This window comes from Wyeomyia smithii, chromosome 2 (genome assembly GCF_029784165.1).
Source record: "Wyeomyia smithii strain HCP4-BCI-WySm-NY-G18 chromosome 2, ASM2978416v1, whole genome shotgun sequence".
Lineage (NCBI taxonomy): Eukaryota > Metazoa > Arthropoda > Insecta > Diptera > Culicidae > Wyeomyia > Wyeomyia smithii.
The window spans coordinates 64,255,569-64,276,573 of NC_073695.1; the positions used below are offsets into that span (position 1 = coordinate 64,255,569).

Below are 21,005 nucleotides of genomic sequence, written 5' to 3' on the forward strand. Positions count from 1 at the left end.
TAAATGGCGTCTAGAGTTGATTTCTGCCCTGTTGGCATCATGTTGGCTCAAGAAAAAAGTCGAAAAAAATTTCTTTCATCCATTTTTTCTTGCTTAGAACAATACAAGTCTACGTCATAAAAATCACGTTGAAGAAAAATTAGCATCTAGGACCGGTCTATAGTGGGTTAAAATAATCAAAATTGATCTGCATTTCTCAAAGAAAGCCATTGCCTAAAAACACCGAACATCCTGCTTTATCCCGTTCAGTGTCAATGACAATCACCGCTTGCGATAAACCTGTTTCCATCAGTTCATAAATTCAACTTCAGCAACCGAACGACTGTGTTGGCGCAAAAAAATTATGCAAAATCTGTCATGCTGAATCAAAGGTCGCAGTGTTCTATGCTCTAGCAAAACAAATTTTGAAACGAACAAACAATCATTGACATCATCGCAGCCAATAACCTGTCAAGCTCGATCTGTGCCGACGATGACGGGGCAGCTTTTAGCTAACCGGATGGCAATAGTAACGTTGATTATAAGTTTACCAATGACCGTGTGATTTCTACCCGGTAACATGCGCGCTCATGCAGGTTTTATGGCTGTACGGAAGAACGACTTGTCGTGATTCTATGGATGAGAAACAACCCGCCATGGATTTTCCGTCCAGGCGGGGGCTGTTTGCTAAGCCGGTTTTGTTTTATACGTTGCACGTCGTTGCATTTTCTCATTAGTTCTTAAGAGAGTTACCTAATAACGTACTCGCTATGGGACCGACATCACAACCGTTTGCGCAGATTTGAAAGCTGTTGGCACAAGGTAATAAAAGTTTAGATCGTTTGTGAATCTAGATTGATCTTTGATTTATAGTTTACATGCAATTGAGGTCAGTGGTAGGTTATTGCAACATAAAAGTAATAAGATTTTGCGCACCAACAAGTATGCTGGCAACCCTTACCTTTAACTTTGGTGAAGCAGCAAATATAGTCGTTTTCTGGTACGAAGTAATCTGTAGAACGTGCTTATTAATTTTATGTTCACTTCTTTACGGCGAGATTTGTTCTGATTCAGTTTCCACCAACAATGAGTTGTTCAGCAAGCGTCGTGGTTAGATTAGATTAGATAATTCTCACGTATTGCCACTTTTAACTTAGCGTACTGTGATCCAACACTCGGTGCCATACATTCAAAAGTTGTCCAATTTACTCTCGAGATGCATAGGTAATCACGTTTCCAAACTATACACACAACGGAGGCTTTTCTGGCTCGTACGTCTCAAGAAGCATTTACTACTGAACAGTGATCATTTGTAATTGCAGTTGCCCAACTAGTTGAACAGCCTCTGGAGATTATTTCTCTTCTCTTCAAGGTACTTTGAACGTTTTTTAACCACGCGCGCGTACGATCTCTCTCGGTAAGCCACCTGCTTCACTGTAGGCTGCAAGAAACCGTCTGGCACAGAACCACAACTACAACTGCATTCTATGCTAGCGATCGGTTGGACCACGTGGAGGGGAGACTAGTTTGTGGTTAAACTATCGACGTCTGTATTCACCGCTGTTTGAGCCGCAACTGAATCACTGGTAAACACTCTTTTCGCGATCACCCTTCACGGTTTCTTTGGAAGAGACGAACCCGCTGCATTGAAGTCACTGGCGCTCGCTACGGAAACCTGTGACTGTGTACCGACATCTACGACGGTCAACGAAGAGTGAATAAATAAGTGTGACTTGACGAAAGTTGCTCGAGCGGAAAATGCAACAGTCGTTTCGAAAATTCGAGCAGTCATATCGAAGAGAGTTAGTGCTTCGTAAACTCGCATGAAAATAGTCGAAGTTTCGCGCAGAAAGCTCGTAGTAACAAACAAGTGACGATAATGAATGTTCAAAAAGAAACGTGCTTGATTCGGTCCAATCAGTGCTGAGATAATTTGTCTTGTTTATTTGAGACAGACGCACTAACGACAATTTTAAATTGTTTCGGGTCTGTTTTCAGTTTTACGACAGTATTTGCCGGAGATTTTTCTTCAAATTTTGATAGATATGCACAGCAAGAAATTAAGTATTAAGCCTATACGCCAGTAAGACTAGAAATCAACCCTACGTAAGCACGTCAAGAAGGTAATCTACAGAAGATTTTTGTGTATTGTATTTTGAATGACAATCTGTAATAATAGAATCACTTACCATAAAATAGCAGTTTAATTTCGGAAATTAAAAATCGTTTTTTTGAGTATTTATATTTATATTGATTGTTCAGTACAAAAAATAATACCATAATAAGATACGACATGCCCTACCTAACTAAAAATAGGTTCGCATATTTTTATTTATTTTTTATTCACATTGAAAAATAAAATGTCTAATGCATCGACACGCAACTACTGTAAAAACTGATTATCTTCAAATTCGATTTATGTTTCATTAGAAATGCAATTTTCTTGTTGCAGGTAGATAAACAACAAGTCGATTAGTCTTAAGCTCAAGGGACCAACTATGTCAAGTTATACATAGAAGGGCGAGTATTATTCGATTATGTGCTTGTGCATTTGCTGACGGTAGATTTTAGGTGACGAATCTCGAAACGGTTCTCTCCTAGTCGCGCTTCACCAATCGAAATAAATAACTTTCTGCGCTTCAGAAATATGAAATTGCTCCAGGTTTCGCGAAAGAACCATGGATACACGCTTCGCCGCATCTGTCTGCGAAAGATCGACTTTGGTTGGGACATAAAATTAAATTTAAAATATGCATCATATTTGGAATGACACAAACGCACATTTTTATTTTTTTTGTTTTGTTTTTTGTTTTCTATTTTTTTTGTCTACTAGTCCAGGATAGAAAAGTGTCAGACAAATTTTTGTTGACAATCATTTTTGGACCTGCAACTTTTTTTTCAAAAATAATCGTTTTATGGTTATGATGAATGCTTCTAATGGTCACTCCTGGCCTTCCTGATCCATGTGACTATATCAGCTTTGGTACCACGCGGGCGTTGTCTGGCTACGAAGGTATTGATAAACATCCACCTGCTTAATCTGTTGTTCCGCTACTGTGAAGTTGGGGGGATTACAAGTGTTCACTATCATAGACTTAGCTTTTGACTGAGAGACCTGCTGCCTGTGAGCACTCGGAGAGGTCATCTTCATTGCTCTGCATATCGTTTCGGCGTTGTGCCAGCAATGCAATGTCGTTGGCTAGGTCGAAGTCATTAAGATGCTTCATTGTTAGAGGATTCCGAGACAATCAATCCTCGATTTAGTCTACTGTCAATCACTTCAACTAATACCTCATCCATAACGACGAGAAACAGCAGCGATAGTAAAACGCACACCAGCTCACACCAGCAGTAACAGTAACCTCCATAGGGTCGAACAAGTACCATTGTGCAACACCTTGCATGAAAGTGCCTCGTACTGAGCCTTGATAAGATGCACTAGCTTCTCTAGACCTTCTCTTTGCTTAAATTCGCCCCAAATGTTTTCTTGGTTCAGCCGGTCGTACGCAGTTTCAGAGTCAACGAACACCAGTAGAAGAGAGTCCTGGAATTCGTTGATCTGCTCCAATATAATGCGGAGCGTTATGATATGGTCTACACATAATCGGCCAGCACGGAATCGAGTTTACTGCCGCCGGGGAGTTGCGTCGATCTTCTTTTGGATCCGATTGACGATTACCTTTACCTTACAGAGTAATTGAACAAAAATACAGAGCAACATCATACCAATACAGTTACCGCATTCAGATGAGACTCCTTTTTTTGGGACTTTGACCAATATGTCTACGGGAAAAGTTGCAGTTTCCCATATGTTGCTGAATAGTTGATGCATCATCTGCGCTGACAAAGATCAGTCAGATTTGAGTATCTCGAATGAAATGCAGTTTATTATAAAACTTTATTTTTTAGGTATGAAGAAAATATCACATACATACGAAATGAAAAAAAGTGGACCCAAATGCGAACCCTTGGCCTAAGCACACCAGAGGTGAGTGAAATGGATTTTGTGAGTTTGTTTTGAAAGCGTACTATTTGTTTGCGATTTGTCAATTAAAACTGAGCAAACATAGAAGTTGAGATACCAATTCAATTTCTTGCAGTTTGAAAAGTAATATTAGTACTTACTTTACTTTTAGGGCGACAGACCGATTATCGATCCAGTGCCGAATCCAGAATACGTCGCCATGTCCCTCGTTCTTGGGCTGCTATCCTCCAATCGCCCCTAAAACTTATTTCGCGTGCATCATCGTCGACAGCACACATCCAACGAGTGCGGGGTCTACCTCGAAGTCGACGACCTCTTACGAGATTCCTGCTAAATATAGCCTTCGCTTGACGCTCATCCGGCATTCTCGCTACATGCCTAGCCCATTGAAGCCTGCCGTGTTTTATCCGCTTGACTATATCCGCCGATTTGTATGCCTGGTACACTTCATAGTTCATGCGTCTGCGCCAAACACCATTTTCTAGTTTGCCGCCAAGGATTGAACGCAAAATCCTACGCTCAAAAACACGAAGAGCTCGCCGATCAGCCTCTTTCAGCGTCCATGATTCAAGGCCGTAGAGAACCACCGGAATAATCAGTGTTTTATAGAGTGCAAGTTTAGTACGGATTTGCAGACTGCGGGACCTTAGCTGGTTACGTAGTCCGTAAAAGGCCCTGTTTGCGGCTGCTATCCGCCTCTTTATCTCACGGCTAACCTCGTTGTCACATGTCACTAATGTTCCCAGGTAAATAAATTCGTCGACTACTTCAAATGTTTCCCCATCTAGCACCACCGCAGCACCAACCTCCGACGGACTACCACGCACTCTGCCAGCCACCATGTATTTCGTTTTGGCAGAGTTTATCACAAGCCCTAATCTCGCAGCTTCCCTCCTGAGATGTCCGAAGGCCTCTTCCACAGCTCTACGGTTGATACCAATGATGTCGATATCGTCCGCAAAACCGAGAAGCATGTGCGACTTCGTAATGATGGTGCCGCTTCTCCGCACACCAGCCCTCCGTATAGCACCTTCCAATGCGAAGTTGAACAATAAGTTCGACAGCCCGTCACCCCGCTTCAAACCAACTAACGTCACGAACGAATCCGATATCTCACCGGCTATCCTGACGCTTGATGTAGAACCTTCAAGGGTGGCACGTATCAGCCTAATCAGCTTTGTTGGGAAGCCATGTTCAATCATAATCTGCCATAACTCATTTCTCTTGACTGAATCGTACGCTGCCCTGAAGTCTATGAACAGATGGTGCGTCTGCAAGTTGTATTCTCGAAATTTATCGAGGATTTGTCGCAAGGTAAACATTTGGTCCGTCGTGGAGCGTCCCCCTCGAAAACCGCATTGGTAATCGCCAACAAAGGTCTCTTGCAACGGCCTCAGTCTGTGGAACAGAATGCGGGTGAGAATTTTGTACACGGTATTGAGAAGAGTTATGCCCCGATAATTGCTACAGTCCAGGCGATGACCTTTTTTGTAGATCGGGCATATGAGACCCTCCAACCAGCCCGAAGGCAATTCTTCATCAGACCACACTCTCAGCATGATCCGATGGATGGCATGATACAGCTGTTCGCTCCCGACTTTGAAGAGTTCGGCGGGGATGCTGTCCTTCCCGGCTGCCTTGCAGTTTCTCAGCTCTTTCACTGCTTTCTTCACCTCGTCCATGGATGGTGGATCCACAGCATGACCATCATTCTCAATAGTCATCCTGCTCCTTTCGACTCCACTGTTTCCCTCAATGTTCAACAGCACACTGAAGTGTTCCTTCCAACGCCTGGCCACCTCTGTTTCATCGGTTATCAGGTTCCCCTCCCTATCGTTGCTTATGACAGGGGCTGACACGTTTCGATTCCTGATTCCGTTGACCTTCTTGTAGAAGCTCCTCGCATCGTGCCTGGAGAAGCAACCTTCCGCCTCCGCAAGAATACGCTCCTAATGCTGTCGTTTCTTCCGGCGATGGAGTCTCTTTTCAGCGGCTCCACTCAAACCACTCATTGGGCGAGCTGCCGCAGTTGTACCCAACACTTCTTGCGCTGTAGTGCTGATCGAACTGTAGATGTGCCTCCACTGTTCATTCAGGTTCCCTTCAACTCTTTCCTCAATCCGTTCAACAACTTTCTGTGAGTACTCTGCAGCCACTCCTTCAGTTGATAGCCGCTGGATGTTCAACTGCATCCTCCTCGTTGCCTTGGATTTCAGCACGTCGGACAGCCGGGCGCGGATTTTGGCTACTACGAGATAGTGATCCGAGTCAACGTTCGGTCCTCTGAACGAGCTCACGTCAGTAACGTCTGAAAAGTGCCGTCCATCAATCAGAACGTGGTCAATTTGAGAGCAAAGCTCTCCATTCGGGTGCATCCAGGTGTGCTTACGTATGTTCCGGCGTGCAAAATAAGTGCTACAGATAGCCATCCCCCTAGCTGCAGCGAAATTAACAAGCCTCAGGCCATTGTCGTTCGTAGCAGAGTGGAAGCTTTCCCTACCAGTTACGGGGCGGAAGAAGTCTTCCTGCCCGACCTGTGCATTTGCATCTCCGATAACAATCTTTATATCGTGTCCTGGGCACTCATTGTATGTCTTTTCCAGGAGCTCATAGAACTCCTCCTTTTCGTCATCGGGTTTCTCGTTGGTCGGTGCGTACACATTTATTAGGCTGTAATTGAAGAATTTGCCCTTAATTCTCAACACGCATATACGGTCACTGATGGGCCTCCATCTAATGACACGCTTCATCTGTTTTCCAATTAGCACGAAACCGACTCCTCTTTCTGCTTTCACGCCGCCGCTATAGTAGATGTGGTACTTAAATGAAGTGTCCGCAATAGGATCTACTGCTCGGAATTCGCGTTCTCCCGATTTCGGCCACCGCACCTCTTGGATAGCTGCAACCTCCACATTCACCTTCCACAGCTCTCTAGCCAGGATACTTGCGCGTGCCGGTTTGAGTAGAGTCCTTACATCCCAAGTACCGAGTTTCCAATAATCGTTGTCCTATTCCGTTCCGTATTTATATCTGGATTGTTCGCAGTATTTAATAGTATGCTGCCTTACTAGGGCTGCGATGCCTAGTCTCGCGACGGGGCTGCCGTCTTTGATATAGCTGGCGAGACACCGCGTTTCATGATTCAGCCGCCCGCTCCGGATCAGACGCTGTTGTACATCGCCCCTAATGTGACGTCACACCCCGCGAAGATTACCCAATGTTCCGTCACGATGCATCAGAATTCAGACTAGAAACCATAGTTTGCTGCCGAGTTTACTCAATACTGTAGAGAATCAAAACAATTTCAACATAAATTAAAGCATTAGCTTGCAGAAGAGTTAACCTAACTCGCAAAAACCAAGTTACAATAACATAGCATTCTAGAGCATCCTTATTATGAATTGTTGGCTGAACAGAACGACATCAAGGCATTTTTGTATTATAAACCCAACCGAACAGAACAAAAACATCCTTATTATGAGTCGTTTAAAATCAATTACCACGCGTCCTAGTTATAAAGCGTCGAACGATCGGTGGCTTACGAAATGTAAATATCCTAACGAGCATGCCACACAATGTTTACCTTTTCAATTTAACTATAAGCAAAACAGAAGCCGGAGGCACAGCGTCACTCACGGTTACCCTTAGGCGCTCACGGTTGCGCGCGATACCGAGAGCTTGTGCGCTCCCGGATACTCACAGTAGCGCGCAAACAAAATACCGTACGCTCTCGCACGTGCTCCGATGCTCTTTAACGCCAGCGGTATAATAATATGTACTAAAATTCAACTTGAAAACGAAACAGAGTAATAAATACTATAGGTTAGAATAGAACCGCTAGATAGGCGATAACTCAGGTCGGAGGAGAAGAGTCTCTCCGCTCCGAGTTACGCAGGTTGATATTTAAGCAAAATTGTAACCTAATAAAATCAATCATCTTTATCTACCATCCAAAAGAGGTGATTCCGCGAATTGAATGTTCGCGTACAGGACTTCGTGTGTTTCATTTCTAAGTGACCACAAGTCCTGGTAGAGTTCTAGCGCTACACTAACATGGGAAAACAGCCGCGTACGTTCCCCCTTCCCAGTCAGCATACGACCAAAGTTTCCACCGGGGTTGGTTACCCGATTTTCACTAAGGTTACTCGTATCCCGGTCGGCACCACGTGGAGGTTGAGATAGGAGTTGCTGGATAGAGGTGAATGACCACAATAGGATCTCAAGTGACACGTGTCCAACCATTCGCCAACCAAGTAATATTAGTATGTCGATTCAAATGTAATATTAGTATGTCGATTCAAATGCTTTACTAATGCCAGTATAAAGGGCTTCTATATGCCTACCATTATCCATTGCGTTGCATCCAAGATGTAACATGGGCCTGTATTAGTTTCTGTTACTCACAGCTTTTGTGATCTTGTGGGAGCGGCGTCAGCTTATCCACGAAGTTGAAATATTTCTTAGTTGACATAACCACCATTCTCTAAAGCATTGTGTGTACACTGACCTTCTGAACAACTTTGCTGAAGATTGTACCTTTGTGAAGATCGGTGTCGTGAGATATGTTAAACACAAAGCATGAAGAAGTGCGTGCCACATAACGGTGGAATCCCGTACTCAACTGTACACTATCAAAAAGCTTATAGAAGTACTCATGAAATTCAAGAAACTTTCGAACAACTTTACTGAAGACCGTAACTCTCTACACCGTTGGAAACACGAATAGTCCGATATTATTCTATGTGATGCCTGACTTTTTGAGGGGTGTTGCAATGGAATATTGTTGGGTATTGCAATACTCAGTGTATTTGTATCGCTAGTATTTGAAGTTTGATGCTGTACGGTTTATACTTTGCTAAGTTGTCTGTTTGTCGTTAGCTCTTACAGCAAACGGACGTTCTACTTACTTGAGAAGAAGAAGAAAAGGAAAAAAATGAGTGTTGTAATATGATGAGGATGTTCACTCTTCATCAATATTCGAAAGCGCAGGATCAGGCGTGTTAAGTGTGTGGTTGTTTCCTAAGCAATCTAATATTTTCCCTCAGGCGTTTATACGTTGCATTTTCTCACACACGAAATTACAAATTTGTTAAATCATTCAAAAAGTGACTGATTTTAGCATAAAAATACACGTTATTCGGCAAAGTTGTGAGGCAAAGTTTATGAGAAACAATTTTGCCGAAGACACCATACTTTTATCTACCTATGCAAAAAATGCTCAGTTTTTTCTATTTCCTTTTGTTATATAATGATTTTTTTTAGAACTTCTCACTGTTCTACAAAGTTGTTGGTTATAACAAAACAAACAATTTCACCAAAATAATTTCTATCTTTTATATTACTTTAGTTATTGGAGATCCATTTAAACAATGCACTTTTTTACTAATAGATCCTAGAAATAGAGACAAAAATCTAGATTGAAAGATGCGTGACTTATACTTTAACATAAAAATGGTTTTGTCTACGAATATGTGCAGTTTTTGTAGATATCTGTTATTTAATAATCTAACACCGCACTGAAAGCGCAGGAATATTTCGCATATGTGGATTGCATTATCGGGTTTTTTCCCTGCTGTTTTGACGTGGGACTACGTCTTTGTTTACTATACTGGGATGCATTTTGTAAAATTGGAAATGAAACTGGCAAATGTTGCGTCAGATTTCAAACGTTAATAACAGCATAACCACATGATGGATAACAATAACCAATATGTTGATGGATAGATAAAATGTGGAACAATTTTGTAATGTGCTAGTTATCACTCTAATTTCATTGCTAAGCGGTAAAATTGATAAATAGTTTCACTAACAAATTTACGTGAATAATGAACCAATTACATGCGAGCATTCCTAGTACAGACGACGTGAATGGACACCATCCGTTCCCTGTGATATTCCTTGTATCAATATCGAAATAAAAATTGACAGAGTCTTCCCGTCCCAATAGGTCAATTTGTTTTTGCTTCCATGAGCTTAGACTAATATGATGTCTCGGAGGTAAAAGTTTTCTAAAATGTTTGAAACAATCCCCATTCTTGAACAATTTCTAAACCTGCTTTCAGAACCTAATGAAAACTGATGTCTTGAAAGGAAACATGCCGGTAAAAGCAACAGTACCAGTGGAGTAGAGAACCGCAGGTCTCTCGTCCTCTATGATTGCAGCGGTACTCTTCTATTCGTACATTTCAGCGGTACACTTCTATTCGTACTGCAGCGGTACTTTTCGTATTACAGTGGTACACTTTTGTTCGTACATTTCTATACGTGTGCAATCGGGGAAAAATCGCAATGCTGCTGTTGATGGTGATTGAAAGTTTATCTCATAAATATGATTACCATAAGTTACTCAACAAGAATTGTAAATTTTTGCAACGGATATTTATTTAATTTTATCTTCGATATTCACTAAATAATCGTGACCATACTATCCGAAAGAGTAAATTCCTAAATATATACATTAATAGAAGAGTAAGAGTCGGCGAATGCTTGTGAATTTTGACGTTGACTAACGTCTATATCGAAGTAAGGCGCCTGAATTCGAAAATCTAGTAATTCAACCAGGGAAAACCAGGGAAAAGTGGTCAGGTTTTGAGAGCTTATTTTTCAGTCATTTATAATCAGGTTTTCGAGGTTTTGGCATCAATCGATCAGAAATTCTTTTACGGTTAAATTTATGTAACAAAAACAGACTGTTGTTTGAGATATACTATTGGAAAATTGGTAATTAATATCGATTGTCTAAATCATACCGGGCAGCCAATCACTATCTCTCTTCCCAAGCACACTAACGGATACAATCGATCTGACTTTGTTGTTATTGTTCCTTGTCATTCCATTTTCTACTTAACCCCTCCTGCTTTCTAACAAACTGACGAATCCTTGATATAAAAGGTACCGCTCGAGCATTTCACCCCATCAGTTTCATTACTAAACCGTACCGATTACATACGGACGGTAGGTGTTAGCAGCTGAAAGACGGAAAGACAAAATAGTACCGGTCTTCTCGTGCCGGTTTCACCCGTAATGCTGGTGGCTGTTAGTAGTACATGACTACTGCAAAATACTAAAACGGCTGGAATTCTGGACGGACTAACCAGTAAACAAGAATAATCGGCAGCTGGCACCGTTTGGTGCCTCGAAGTTTTGTAAACGAAGCGTTGCAATTTCCTCTACTATTTGTTTTAATGGAATATAAGAACACGGTAGTCAACGTCATGCGGTCGTGTCTTGAATACCACCCTCCTACTATTTTGTTTATTTACTAAGATTCATTCAGAATCTCTTTTTACATTTCAAAATTGTTAGATGATATATTATTATTCTAAGCTTTACCATAATAAACGTATATTAGCTGTCTTCGTAATACAGCGAATGTAGTTGTAGGCAAATGAAAAAAATGTCAAGCAAAAAACAAAAAATGGAATTGATTGCTACGATTTTTTGCTGAAACTTGTTAATAATTTTGTTTAAAATACCCTCTTATGTGTGCTAATTAATGAACCTTTGTAAGAGCTCGCATACTATTTGGAAAGTAAGATCCATGTTATAAATTTGATTTAATCAGAGTTAAATAAGACAAAACCATTCATTATGATAACGTAAGTATTATTGGATTTGGTTTTTGAGGAGGATATAAAGTTAATTTTGACTTTGACGCATTACGAGAAATTCTTGGTGCTTCTTCAACAAGTACGATATGCTTGTGACTTGTCAAATACATGTTGTTTGCACCAAAAATACTACAGGCATAATATCGTCAGATATAAACGATATTCTTTCGAGTGTTGTTGAATATATTTCAAAAATTGATTTCCGGGGGAAATTAAAATACGTACAGTCGCTGAGCAAACACATTGATTCTGTCTGCAGACTCTATATATTCTGTAACAAAAAATCCCCTAATTACAGTGTTTAGTTCCACGTCACCATTTCATACAACCCTAGGGCTGTATACCTTGTAGTATTTTTTTTCGATCTTCATCATACACTGGAAAAAAATAACACGCTCATACCAAATGCTCTTTACATATGAATGCCAATAAACGAAATGCATGGCAATTTTTCGCGTTAGTGTGTGGATGGCCTGTTTGGATGGCTCATATCACTGGTCATATCACTGGTCATATCACTAATCGGGGTGAGTCTTGTTCGGGGGCCCACCCCACCAGCGGGGACTCCCTTCCGTGGTCTTTGTAGGGATGCAGAGGTGTTCTCGGTCTCTAACGAGGCAAATACTACATTCTGGTATTCCTTCCATGTTGTGGGTTTCATGCGGCACTGGTACGACTCGAAGTTATATATATGAATGATGTCTTTGGATGCATAAAATTTTGCCGGTTCCTTTTTTCTAGTTTTACTTTATTTTATTTTTTTTAGTAAAGCGGGTGTTTTGGCTTTTTCGTCATACCAGTGATCGGTACGCTCAGGTTTGCTTTCGGAGAGGACAGTTCAGTTTCGCGCGCGGTATTTTGATTGCGCTCAGTGTGACTGTCTTAATACAGCGGTTTCGAAGCTCCATAACCATTACATTGTATAATGCTCGGGTGTGTCTCATGGTGGCTCTCAGAAACTTCGCACGCGGGTTTTTTTTTTCTTACTCGCTCTATCGGTTGCTTGAGCGCATTATCCATCATGTCAAAAAACAATGCGGTAAGATATTTGCCATTGGAACCAATAGTTTGCGTTCGGCGTGTGGTTGTCGTGTTTTACGAAATCCATTCGTTTGTAGGAAAATTTAAAAAGTTCACGGAATGAAACGCGCAGTTTGGTGTGATACAGACTGTTAACAATTGTTAGGTTGCCAAGGATAATTGGAAACTTCGATTCTCCTGTATACTGTGCCGATACAGCGATCGTGGCGCGGTTCTATTTATATCGTCTCCTGGTGGCCGGTTGCCCAGAGACCGGCAAGTAACCATATCGTGCGCGAATTTGTGTAGAAAATATCACACCATCAACCTCGATGGATCAAGATCAATTCCTTTCCACTAACACAAATTCCTGCATTGGGCGTGGCCAGCTACGTTATTGACCAGTGAATAGAAAGACCACCAGGAGTTGTACACTGAAAATGGCGTTTTACTCCTAGGCACCATTTTGACGGTTCTTTGTGCAATTTCAGCTGATTCTGGTCAATCGCGTGCAACACACGGGTGATCAAATATGTTATGCTATGCTGGAAAACGTAACATAAAAAAGTAGAAAATTACTTTATAAAATTTCTATAGAAAAATCCACAAAAGTCCAAATAGGCAGAGAGAAAATTAGTGTGATCAGCAAAGATAACTTTATGAAATTTTTGTAAAAATAAGAAAATCAAAACTGGTTCTCATTTTTAGGTGAAATTATCGCAAAATTTCAACTTTTATGTAATGGAGAATGATCGACAAAAGCGAAATGAAAAAAGGTCTCTGATGAAATTACCTTTTCTAGGGGCATCAAAATTCAAAAGTTTGGTTAGAAAACTATAATTTTCCTTTTTCCAGTTTAAGCTCTAGGGAAAAACCTGTAAAGCTTTAAAACACGGGTTCAGCCTTTCTCCATCAAGCGATACCATTTTGATGTATTTCATTCGTATTTTATTTTGGAGAAAAGAAGCAATTACATCATCTTTATCGAAATGAGATGCAGAAAAAAATGTAAATGTACGTCATCTTAATGTACGGATATCTCCTAACAAAGTTAGAAACGAAAGGATTCAGAGTTCAGGGTTGAGCATTTGTACCAATTCAGGGTCTTCTTGTACTTCGTCTAAACACGCCGTCTAGTAACAGTTTGTACTGGTAGAACCGGAATCTTGGCCCGTTTCTTTCGTGTTGTGGATGTCTTTGTCAATTCATGCAGCAAATGAATCCGACTTTTGTCAAGTTTTTGTGTAATAGCTTGGCTGTCTGCTCAAGCTTACAATTTGCTCATTATATGCAGATGATATAGCTAAAACGAGTTCAATGGGAATGGGAAATTTAAAAGTTTAAAACTTTTGTAGAAATGAAAAACAGAACTTGCAGCGCTCATTTTTAATGTCACTTTTCTCGAAAGTTTATAGAGTTGTGCTAGTTTTGCAAGCAATGACAATATATAACTACACAGCTGTCACAGGATTCTCCAACTGACTCTCGAATTGTAAACAGAATATTACCACTTTTTTTCAACCATTGCGCATAGTTGAATATTTTATTGTTCGTTAGTATATACTACATTATTCGAATCGCCTAACACATACCCGATTATGTTGTTGTGTTAAAACTTATTATATTTTACCGGTCACAATACAATAAGATTGTGCTTCATGAACCTTCTCTCACTAGAAGTAGGTGATACTAATTATCTAATCGATATAATCGATACTGTAATATCGCGATACTTTAAGTTTAAAGAAAAAAAAATACTCCTTCAAGTATATCGGACATGATGCGCTTGATACCAGAATATTGCCCAATTCTATTGTTCGGCGCGGATGATCAGCAAACTCTATAGTTTGCATGCGGCATCTGCTTTGGTTGGTCAGCAATTTAGGCAGGTGTGAACTGGGGACTTATTGAAGTCTTATGAGACATGTATTTTTTTTTTTTTAAATTTTAATGATAACACCAAGCTTTACAACGTTTCTTACTATTGGTCATTCCTTACTATTGGTATCGTGCTTGACTGTCTGGATAATAGCTGCAATGACACCATTAGTAAAATTAGAAGAAGGAAATAGTAGAAGATTCATAACCTGGGTATTTCTGTAATCACAAACAGGAATGGCATCACAGCGCTTGTCACCATGGAACAGTGTGAATTGATGAAATCCACTATGAGGTCAGCTATAATTATGGTAAGTTTTATCTTTAAATTAAACATATGTAGATAATGGAAAGCAATAAGCCTTCCTCGAATTTGCAGACTTTTCCTCAGGTTAACAGACATGTAACGGTTATGATGGTATTTCCCAAGCAACCCATCAAATTAATAACTTGTGCAGTTTGAGCAACCTCGTGAGTGGGTGAACAATGCGTCTCATCAAAATTGACTAACTTGGAAAGACTAAACCCAGACTGGGTTGTTTGGGTGGTGCTGTTGAGTGTTGATAAACTGCTGATAATAATGTCCTATTATTGTTGCGGGGGGTGTTTTGTTGCTCTATCATTTGGTGGCGCCACTGATCTCCTTCTGTCATTGAAAAATGCCAGAGAATATTTTGTTGTACATCCACATGCCAAAATAGTACAAAAAGGCACCGACTATGAGAGTTTTGCAAATTTTGTCAACACACCACATGCTGGAAAAAACGAGTGCATCTTAAATGAAACCATTCGGATCGTTACTGGAATATACTTACATTTTCATGTGTCTTCTTGCCGCCGGTAAAGTGTCGTCTGGTTCCTTCAGGATAAATCGTCTGGCGCCCCACACGCATGCTTCGAAAAACTCCTCAACAACAACACCTGTGTGATAAATTCATTCTTAGTATGCTAACTTATACACTCTTCTGCCCTCCACCCAGGTATTACCTTCGCCATCAATTTTATATTTCACCTTCTCCTCTTCGTTAAGTATCGTCCGAAGGAACACTAGATTGGCATTGTCAAAGTCCCACTGATTGTTAGCATAGTATTCGAAAACCTCAAATCCCTTGGCAATCCGCTGATGCACACGGCAAAGTCTGAAAAAAATTAATGAAAGTTTTCCACATATATGTACAAAGAGTTTCATCTGGGCAAACTTTCATCGGGGGTACTTTAATTTGGATTCAGATTTTAGATATTTATAGATTTCTAGAATTGCTTGCAAAAAATCATAAACATGTAATGCGATGTTATTTTGCAAAAACTCAAATTTTGAACGAAAACCTATACCTGTCTTGACACTTGTCATGTGGAAAAAATCGAAAAACGTAAGAAAAAAAAATTGCCTCCATAGAATTCAGCAACTTTTTCTTAAAAATCAAATTTATATTGTTATGGCACTCAACAAGAATCAAGTGCTTGTAACTCGTACTTACATCGGTTTGTGTCCAAGTACATACAGCAGACAGTCGATTAGCACCGCCGGAATCCAGTGGAAAAGAAATGCGGACAGGTTGTGTTGCCATCGGTATTTTTTCATCGTTCCTCCGGGGTACCAGAAAACGCCATTCAGTGGTACCTTATGGGCCGTAATAGACCTGCCCACTTCTATGAGTTCTTTCCACGATACCTTTATGTCGGATGAGCTCACTAGATGATAAATGTTGCGCGAATAATCCCTACCGGAAATGTGCATGGTAATGAGAGTTAATTAAATTAAATTTTCATTACTCCGTGCTGAAAATGGTTGCTTACTTTCTTCCGATGTAGTTCCAGGTGCTTACGCAAATCGCACTCACGGCAAAATCAACCGGCATATGGTCGCCGTAGCCATCCGAGTTGCAGTACATAGATCTGATGACACCCTTGCCGGCTCCGATCAGCATTCCAACTGGGCCGTTGATGTTGTCCGTCCAGCCGGGCAGCGGCTCCTTCCAGGTTGGCGCCACAATCGAAGGTCGAAAGACAACCGCAGGAATGTCTTCCATCGATTCTACCACTAGCGCTTCAGAGAGGGCTTTGGTGTAAGCGTAAGTGTTGGGGCATTCTCCGAGTACTCTAAAAATATTCAATATTTAAATGAAACACAAAAAAATCGATAAAAATCGTCACTTACTTTCGGGTCATTCCTTCGACCACGTTATCCTCGAGCCACTCAATACCTTTGATGACCTTGTGCGGATTGGCCGGTGGTGAATAAGGCTTTTCCATCAACAGCTTTTCGTTCAGGTGGCAGTACGAGGTTGAAACATAGCCGAACATCTGCCAACAAACAGTGCACCATAATTTGTTTTTTCGTTACTCCCGACAAAACTAAATTTCACCACGAAATGAGTGATGAGCCAACAAATCAAGGACGCTTACCTCCAGCTTTTTGCATTGCTTCGCCAGTTCGACCATCAGTTTCGTTCCGCGGGTGTTTAGAAGAACTGCTTTTTTAAGTGCTTCGTCGAAACGGATTGTGGCGGCGCAGTGGTAGATAATAGAAACGTTGTCTATTATCAGCTGCTTGTCCACTTCCGAGATAGCCAAGTCCGGTTCCATGACATCGCCTCCTATCAGCACGCATTGGGAAATCAATGTGTCGAGACCACGGAGCTGAATTACCGATGCAAAGATCTGCGATGAAAAATTGCAGTCAAATTAGATGGTGGTACTTGAAAAGTTTATTCCTCAATTCCCAATTAACTAATAGTTAACCGATAATTGTTCAAATTGAAATGACACGAAATAAATTGCAAGTGGAGCAGCTCAATCTCTCTCAAGAATGGTTACACACGATCGATTTGGGTAATTATTCTTAATCGTCTCATGCTCGCAGATTGAGAACTTAAGAGAGGGCAACTAAGCATGGGAAGCGAAGGGGGTAATCGTAATTACACACCCTGTCTGTCGTATGGCGGATTAATCGCGCTGTGCGTTGGGTAAAAGCGCCTTTTTTCCATTTCACAACATGACGAGAACTCATGCTCAAGTGCAGTGCGTACAAGCGTGAACCGTATTTGGCCTGTAACCTAGTATCACCATATGACGGAACTTGACGGAATGTGTAGCAATAACGATATGTGTTTCATATGTTGCGTAAAGAAAATTTCTGCCACCTCTTTGATGTAATTGACGGAATTTGTACAAACGATAGTTTGGCACGTAATTTTTGTAGCGATTGGTTAGATTGGTTGCAAATAAATAATTATCGCACATTATTTCATAAAGTGTACATATTTTTACGTGCATTTTAGATATTTAATATGGAAAATAATAAGGTTGAGGCAACTATTCTAACCTATTCTTCCTGTATTCAATTAGGATGAACAAAGTTTCTATCAAATTGAAAACCTACGAGCCAAGCTCTGAGCTCAACTATGCATGTAAGCATGTTTTAAAACTGTTTCTTCGTTTTATTTATTCCTCTTCAGTTTTCACGACAAATTTGTTAGAGTAGATCTTTCGCTCTAGACTTGCTCAGAACTCCTCGATGGGACGCAACTTGGGGACATTTGGCGAGTTCGTTAAGTTGGGTAGCAAATCGATACTCAGCCGCTCCATCTCCTTAAATGATTGCTTCGAATAGTGTGCCGATGCCAGATCTGGCCAAAACACCGCGTCTTCGGCCTTACGATGTTTATTGATGAACGACGCAACTTCCGGCAGGCTCTTCGTACTATTAATTTCTCCGTTCACGGCCAGCCCGGAGTCCGGAGCGAAAGAAAAGCAGCTATGACATCCCCTTCTCGCTGATTGTCAGCCCTAGCAGCACCTTCTTGGGGAACTGTGTGAAAGAAACTTCATCTTGGTGGTTACTTACTTCGTGGTGGAAGTGAAATACGAAGTGCCCTGCCAGTCGTTGCCATCCAGGGTGAGACAGGTCTCGTCGTCCATCACCAACGCCACGTCGTGATTTGCCGGGAAAAACGATTTGATCATCTTATTTAAGTGCTGCCGCTGCGTCATTGCCTGCAGTTCCGAGACTAGTGAACGGGACTGCTGCTTCCTGACATGTATGTCCATGTTCACCAGGCACTTTTTCACTGTTTGGCCGGTTGCACCGACCCCCGGCCGAGCACACGCAGCGATGTAGCCAATTCCCCCTCTGTCTTCCTCTTCAGCATCCGTTGAAGCTTCTTGTCGCTCAGGGTCGTCGGCTGTCTGATTGTTGTCCAATAGTGCCAAGATGTTGTAGATGCCGGGTCGAGCGCATCCGGTGTCCACGAACTGCCGCACGATATCCTTTCTCGATGCAACGGGGTACCGTTCTTTGAACGCGCACACTTCTGAACGGAGTAGCTTCACTGTTTTTGCCATCACGGTAAGAGTTCGACTGATAGAGCTATCAATTTTTTTTTCTGACTCATGGGTTAATATGATTGATGCTGCATGCGTAGTTTCGTCAGAGTGTGTAATGATAAAAATCGGCAATTTTTGTACATTTTTCAATGCAAACGTTATGCGTAATGTTGCAATTCTACTCGATAACCTTCAATACGAATGTTCTATACAATCAACAAAGGTGCTGAACAATCTACGAATTCCTTGTTTACAAATGTGTGTGAGCGGAATTACGAAGAAATATTTTCAGGGAGTGAACATCTAAACCTATAAAAATGCAGTTCTGTCTGTCTGTCTAGGTCACCCAGAGAATTTGAACAGATATTTCAGGAATATCTGAATGATGCACATGAGCCAAAAATCGACTCCTGACAACATTTTTCAATTCAAGATGGAAACCTCCGGTTTTTGGAAAACAGTTGAACTTGACCGAATACCACCCAATATGGGTGTATCCGGAACAAGAATGACGCTTAGAGGCCAAAAATTGTCTAGAGATGATATTCTGAAAGTCAAGATGGCGACTTCCGGTTTCTGAAAAATAACCGAAAGTGATCAAAACCACCCAACATAAGAATTTCCGAAATCGTAATGATGCACTGAAGCCACAAGTCGACCTTAAACACCATTTTGAATTATACAATGGCGACTTCCGATGTCTGGTAAACCTCCGAAATAATCAAATACTTTCCAATATAAATATTTCCGGAACCATAATGACGCTCAGAAGCCAGAAATCAACTTCACATGCCATTTTGAAGTCCAAGATGACGACATCCGGATTCTGGGAAACAGTCTACAGTGACCAAATACCACCAAATATGAATATTTCCGTAATCGTGATGATGTACAGAAGCCAAAAGTCGACCTCAGATACCATTTCGAATGCTAAGATAGCGACTTCCGGTTTCTGAAAAACAATCAAAAATGACCGAGTACTACTCAATTCCGATAAAACCAATCATTTGAAACGATTTCTCTTTTGACGTTAATTGTATCCAATATTCGATTCGTCATGTATTTGCAGACTATAAACAAGTCGCAAGGACTCAATCAATTTAAAATGTTCAAAATTATTTTAATAAAGAAAAAAAATGGGCGGAATGAAGTTTGTTGGGTTAGCTAGTATCAAAATAATTTTCACTGCAAACACTCGAATTGCCCGTGAGAGAAATCTCCCTATTTTTCCACGTAGTGATGCGTGATTTATTTTTCGCCCATCCATATAGCATCTTCATTGGTATCTACACGGTGACAAAAAAGTCCGGTCACACTTTTTTGGGGTCGCCTGTAGCCTACACGTTGCATCTCTCTGGTGCCATCTATATGTCAAATGAAAGGATTAACTTTGCTGCCCAAAGTGGCAGAGTTTCGTTTCTGTGCAGTTTGTTTATATTGAGTTGTGAGCCTTGGCAGAGTTAAGAGCAGCTGTAATCACTGAATATGTGAAAGGGTACGAACCTAGACACATATTCAAACACCTACCTGCTTGGAATCAACCGAAAATTCGTGTACCGGACCATAAATCGGTACCTAGAGACCGGAGGCACCGAGGATAAGGCACGATCTGGACGACCAAGGTCTGTGAGAACTCCAAGGCTGAAAAAGATTATACGAGACCGGATTCGTCGGAATCCCGCCCAATCTGCACGGAAGCTGGCCAGGAACCTTCAAATGAACCGAGAATTAATCCGCCTGCTTCTGCGCAAGGATTTAAAACTTACACCGTACAAAAAACAGGTGGTTCATGGGGTTACCAAAGCTACAAAGGACAGAGGTACCAACGGTCGCGGGAGTGCTCGGTTGGCGCGCAGATGACGAGATTATTTTTTCGGACGAGAAGCTGTTCGTTTTGGAGCAAACAGTCAATCGCCAAAATGATCGAGTTTGGAGTTTGAGCCTCCAGCAAGCTCCTGCGGACAAGCTGAACGTTTCCCGGTTCCAAAATAAGACGTCAGTGATGGGTTGGGGAGCCATTTGCAAGAGAGGTAAACTGCCTCTTATTTTTATCGATAAAGGGGTCAAAATCAACGCAGCGTACTACCTGGACACAGTTTTGAACAAAAATGTTCTGCTTCAAGCTGAACTATTGTTTGAAGACGGTTACTACTGCTTCCAGCAAGATGGCGCCCCATCCCACACCGCAAAGGTTGTTCAGGCGTGGT

At 41.3% G+C, this 21,005-nt stretch overlaps 2 protein-coding genes across 4 annotated transcripts in view; both read right to left on the reverse strand.

Annotated features, from left to right (window-relative positions):
* Positions 1–1,576, reverse strand: part of LOC129724798 (putative fatty acyl-CoA reductase CG5065) — a 33,221-nt gene extending 31,645 nt beyond the window's left edge. The window contains exon 1 of one of the 2 annotated variants that reach the window (XM_055679968.1): positions 941–1,576. The gene's annotated coding sequence lies outside the window, so the exon portion shown is untranslated. Of the gene's footprint in view, positions 1–732; positions 752–940 lie in introns of those variants that run through there. The other variant, XM_055679969.1, reaches the window with a different exon arrangement.
* Positions 1,577–14,107: 12,531 nt separating this feature from the next.
* LOC129725153 (putative fatty acyl-CoA reductase CG5065) overlaps positions 14,108–21,005 on the reverse strand; it is a 40,265-nt gene continuing 33,367 nt past the window's right edge. Inside the window, exons 4-11 of one of the 2 annotated variants that reach the window (XR_008728026.1) lie at positions 16,879–17,133; positions 16,631–16,776; positions 16,270–16,572; positions 15,951–16,193; positions 15,460–15,611; positions 15,288–15,393; positions 14,682–15,227; positions 14,108–14,626 (exon numbers count right to left, since the gene is read on the reverse strand). Coding sequence is in view for 1 of the 2 variants with exons in the window: in XM_055680641.1 (XP_055536616.1) it covers positions 15,122–15,227; positions 15,288–15,393; positions 15,460–15,611; positions 15,951–16,193; positions 16,270–16,572; positions 16,631–16,776; positions 16,879–17,133 (1,311 nt within the window). In the remaining variant the exon portion in view is untranslated. Of the gene's footprint in view, positions 15,228–15,287; positions 15,394–15,459; positions 15,612–15,950; positions 16,194–16,269; positions 16,573–16,630; positions 16,777–16,878; positions 17,134–21,005 lie in introns of both variants that reach the window. The other variant, XM_055680641.1, reaches the window with a different exon arrangement.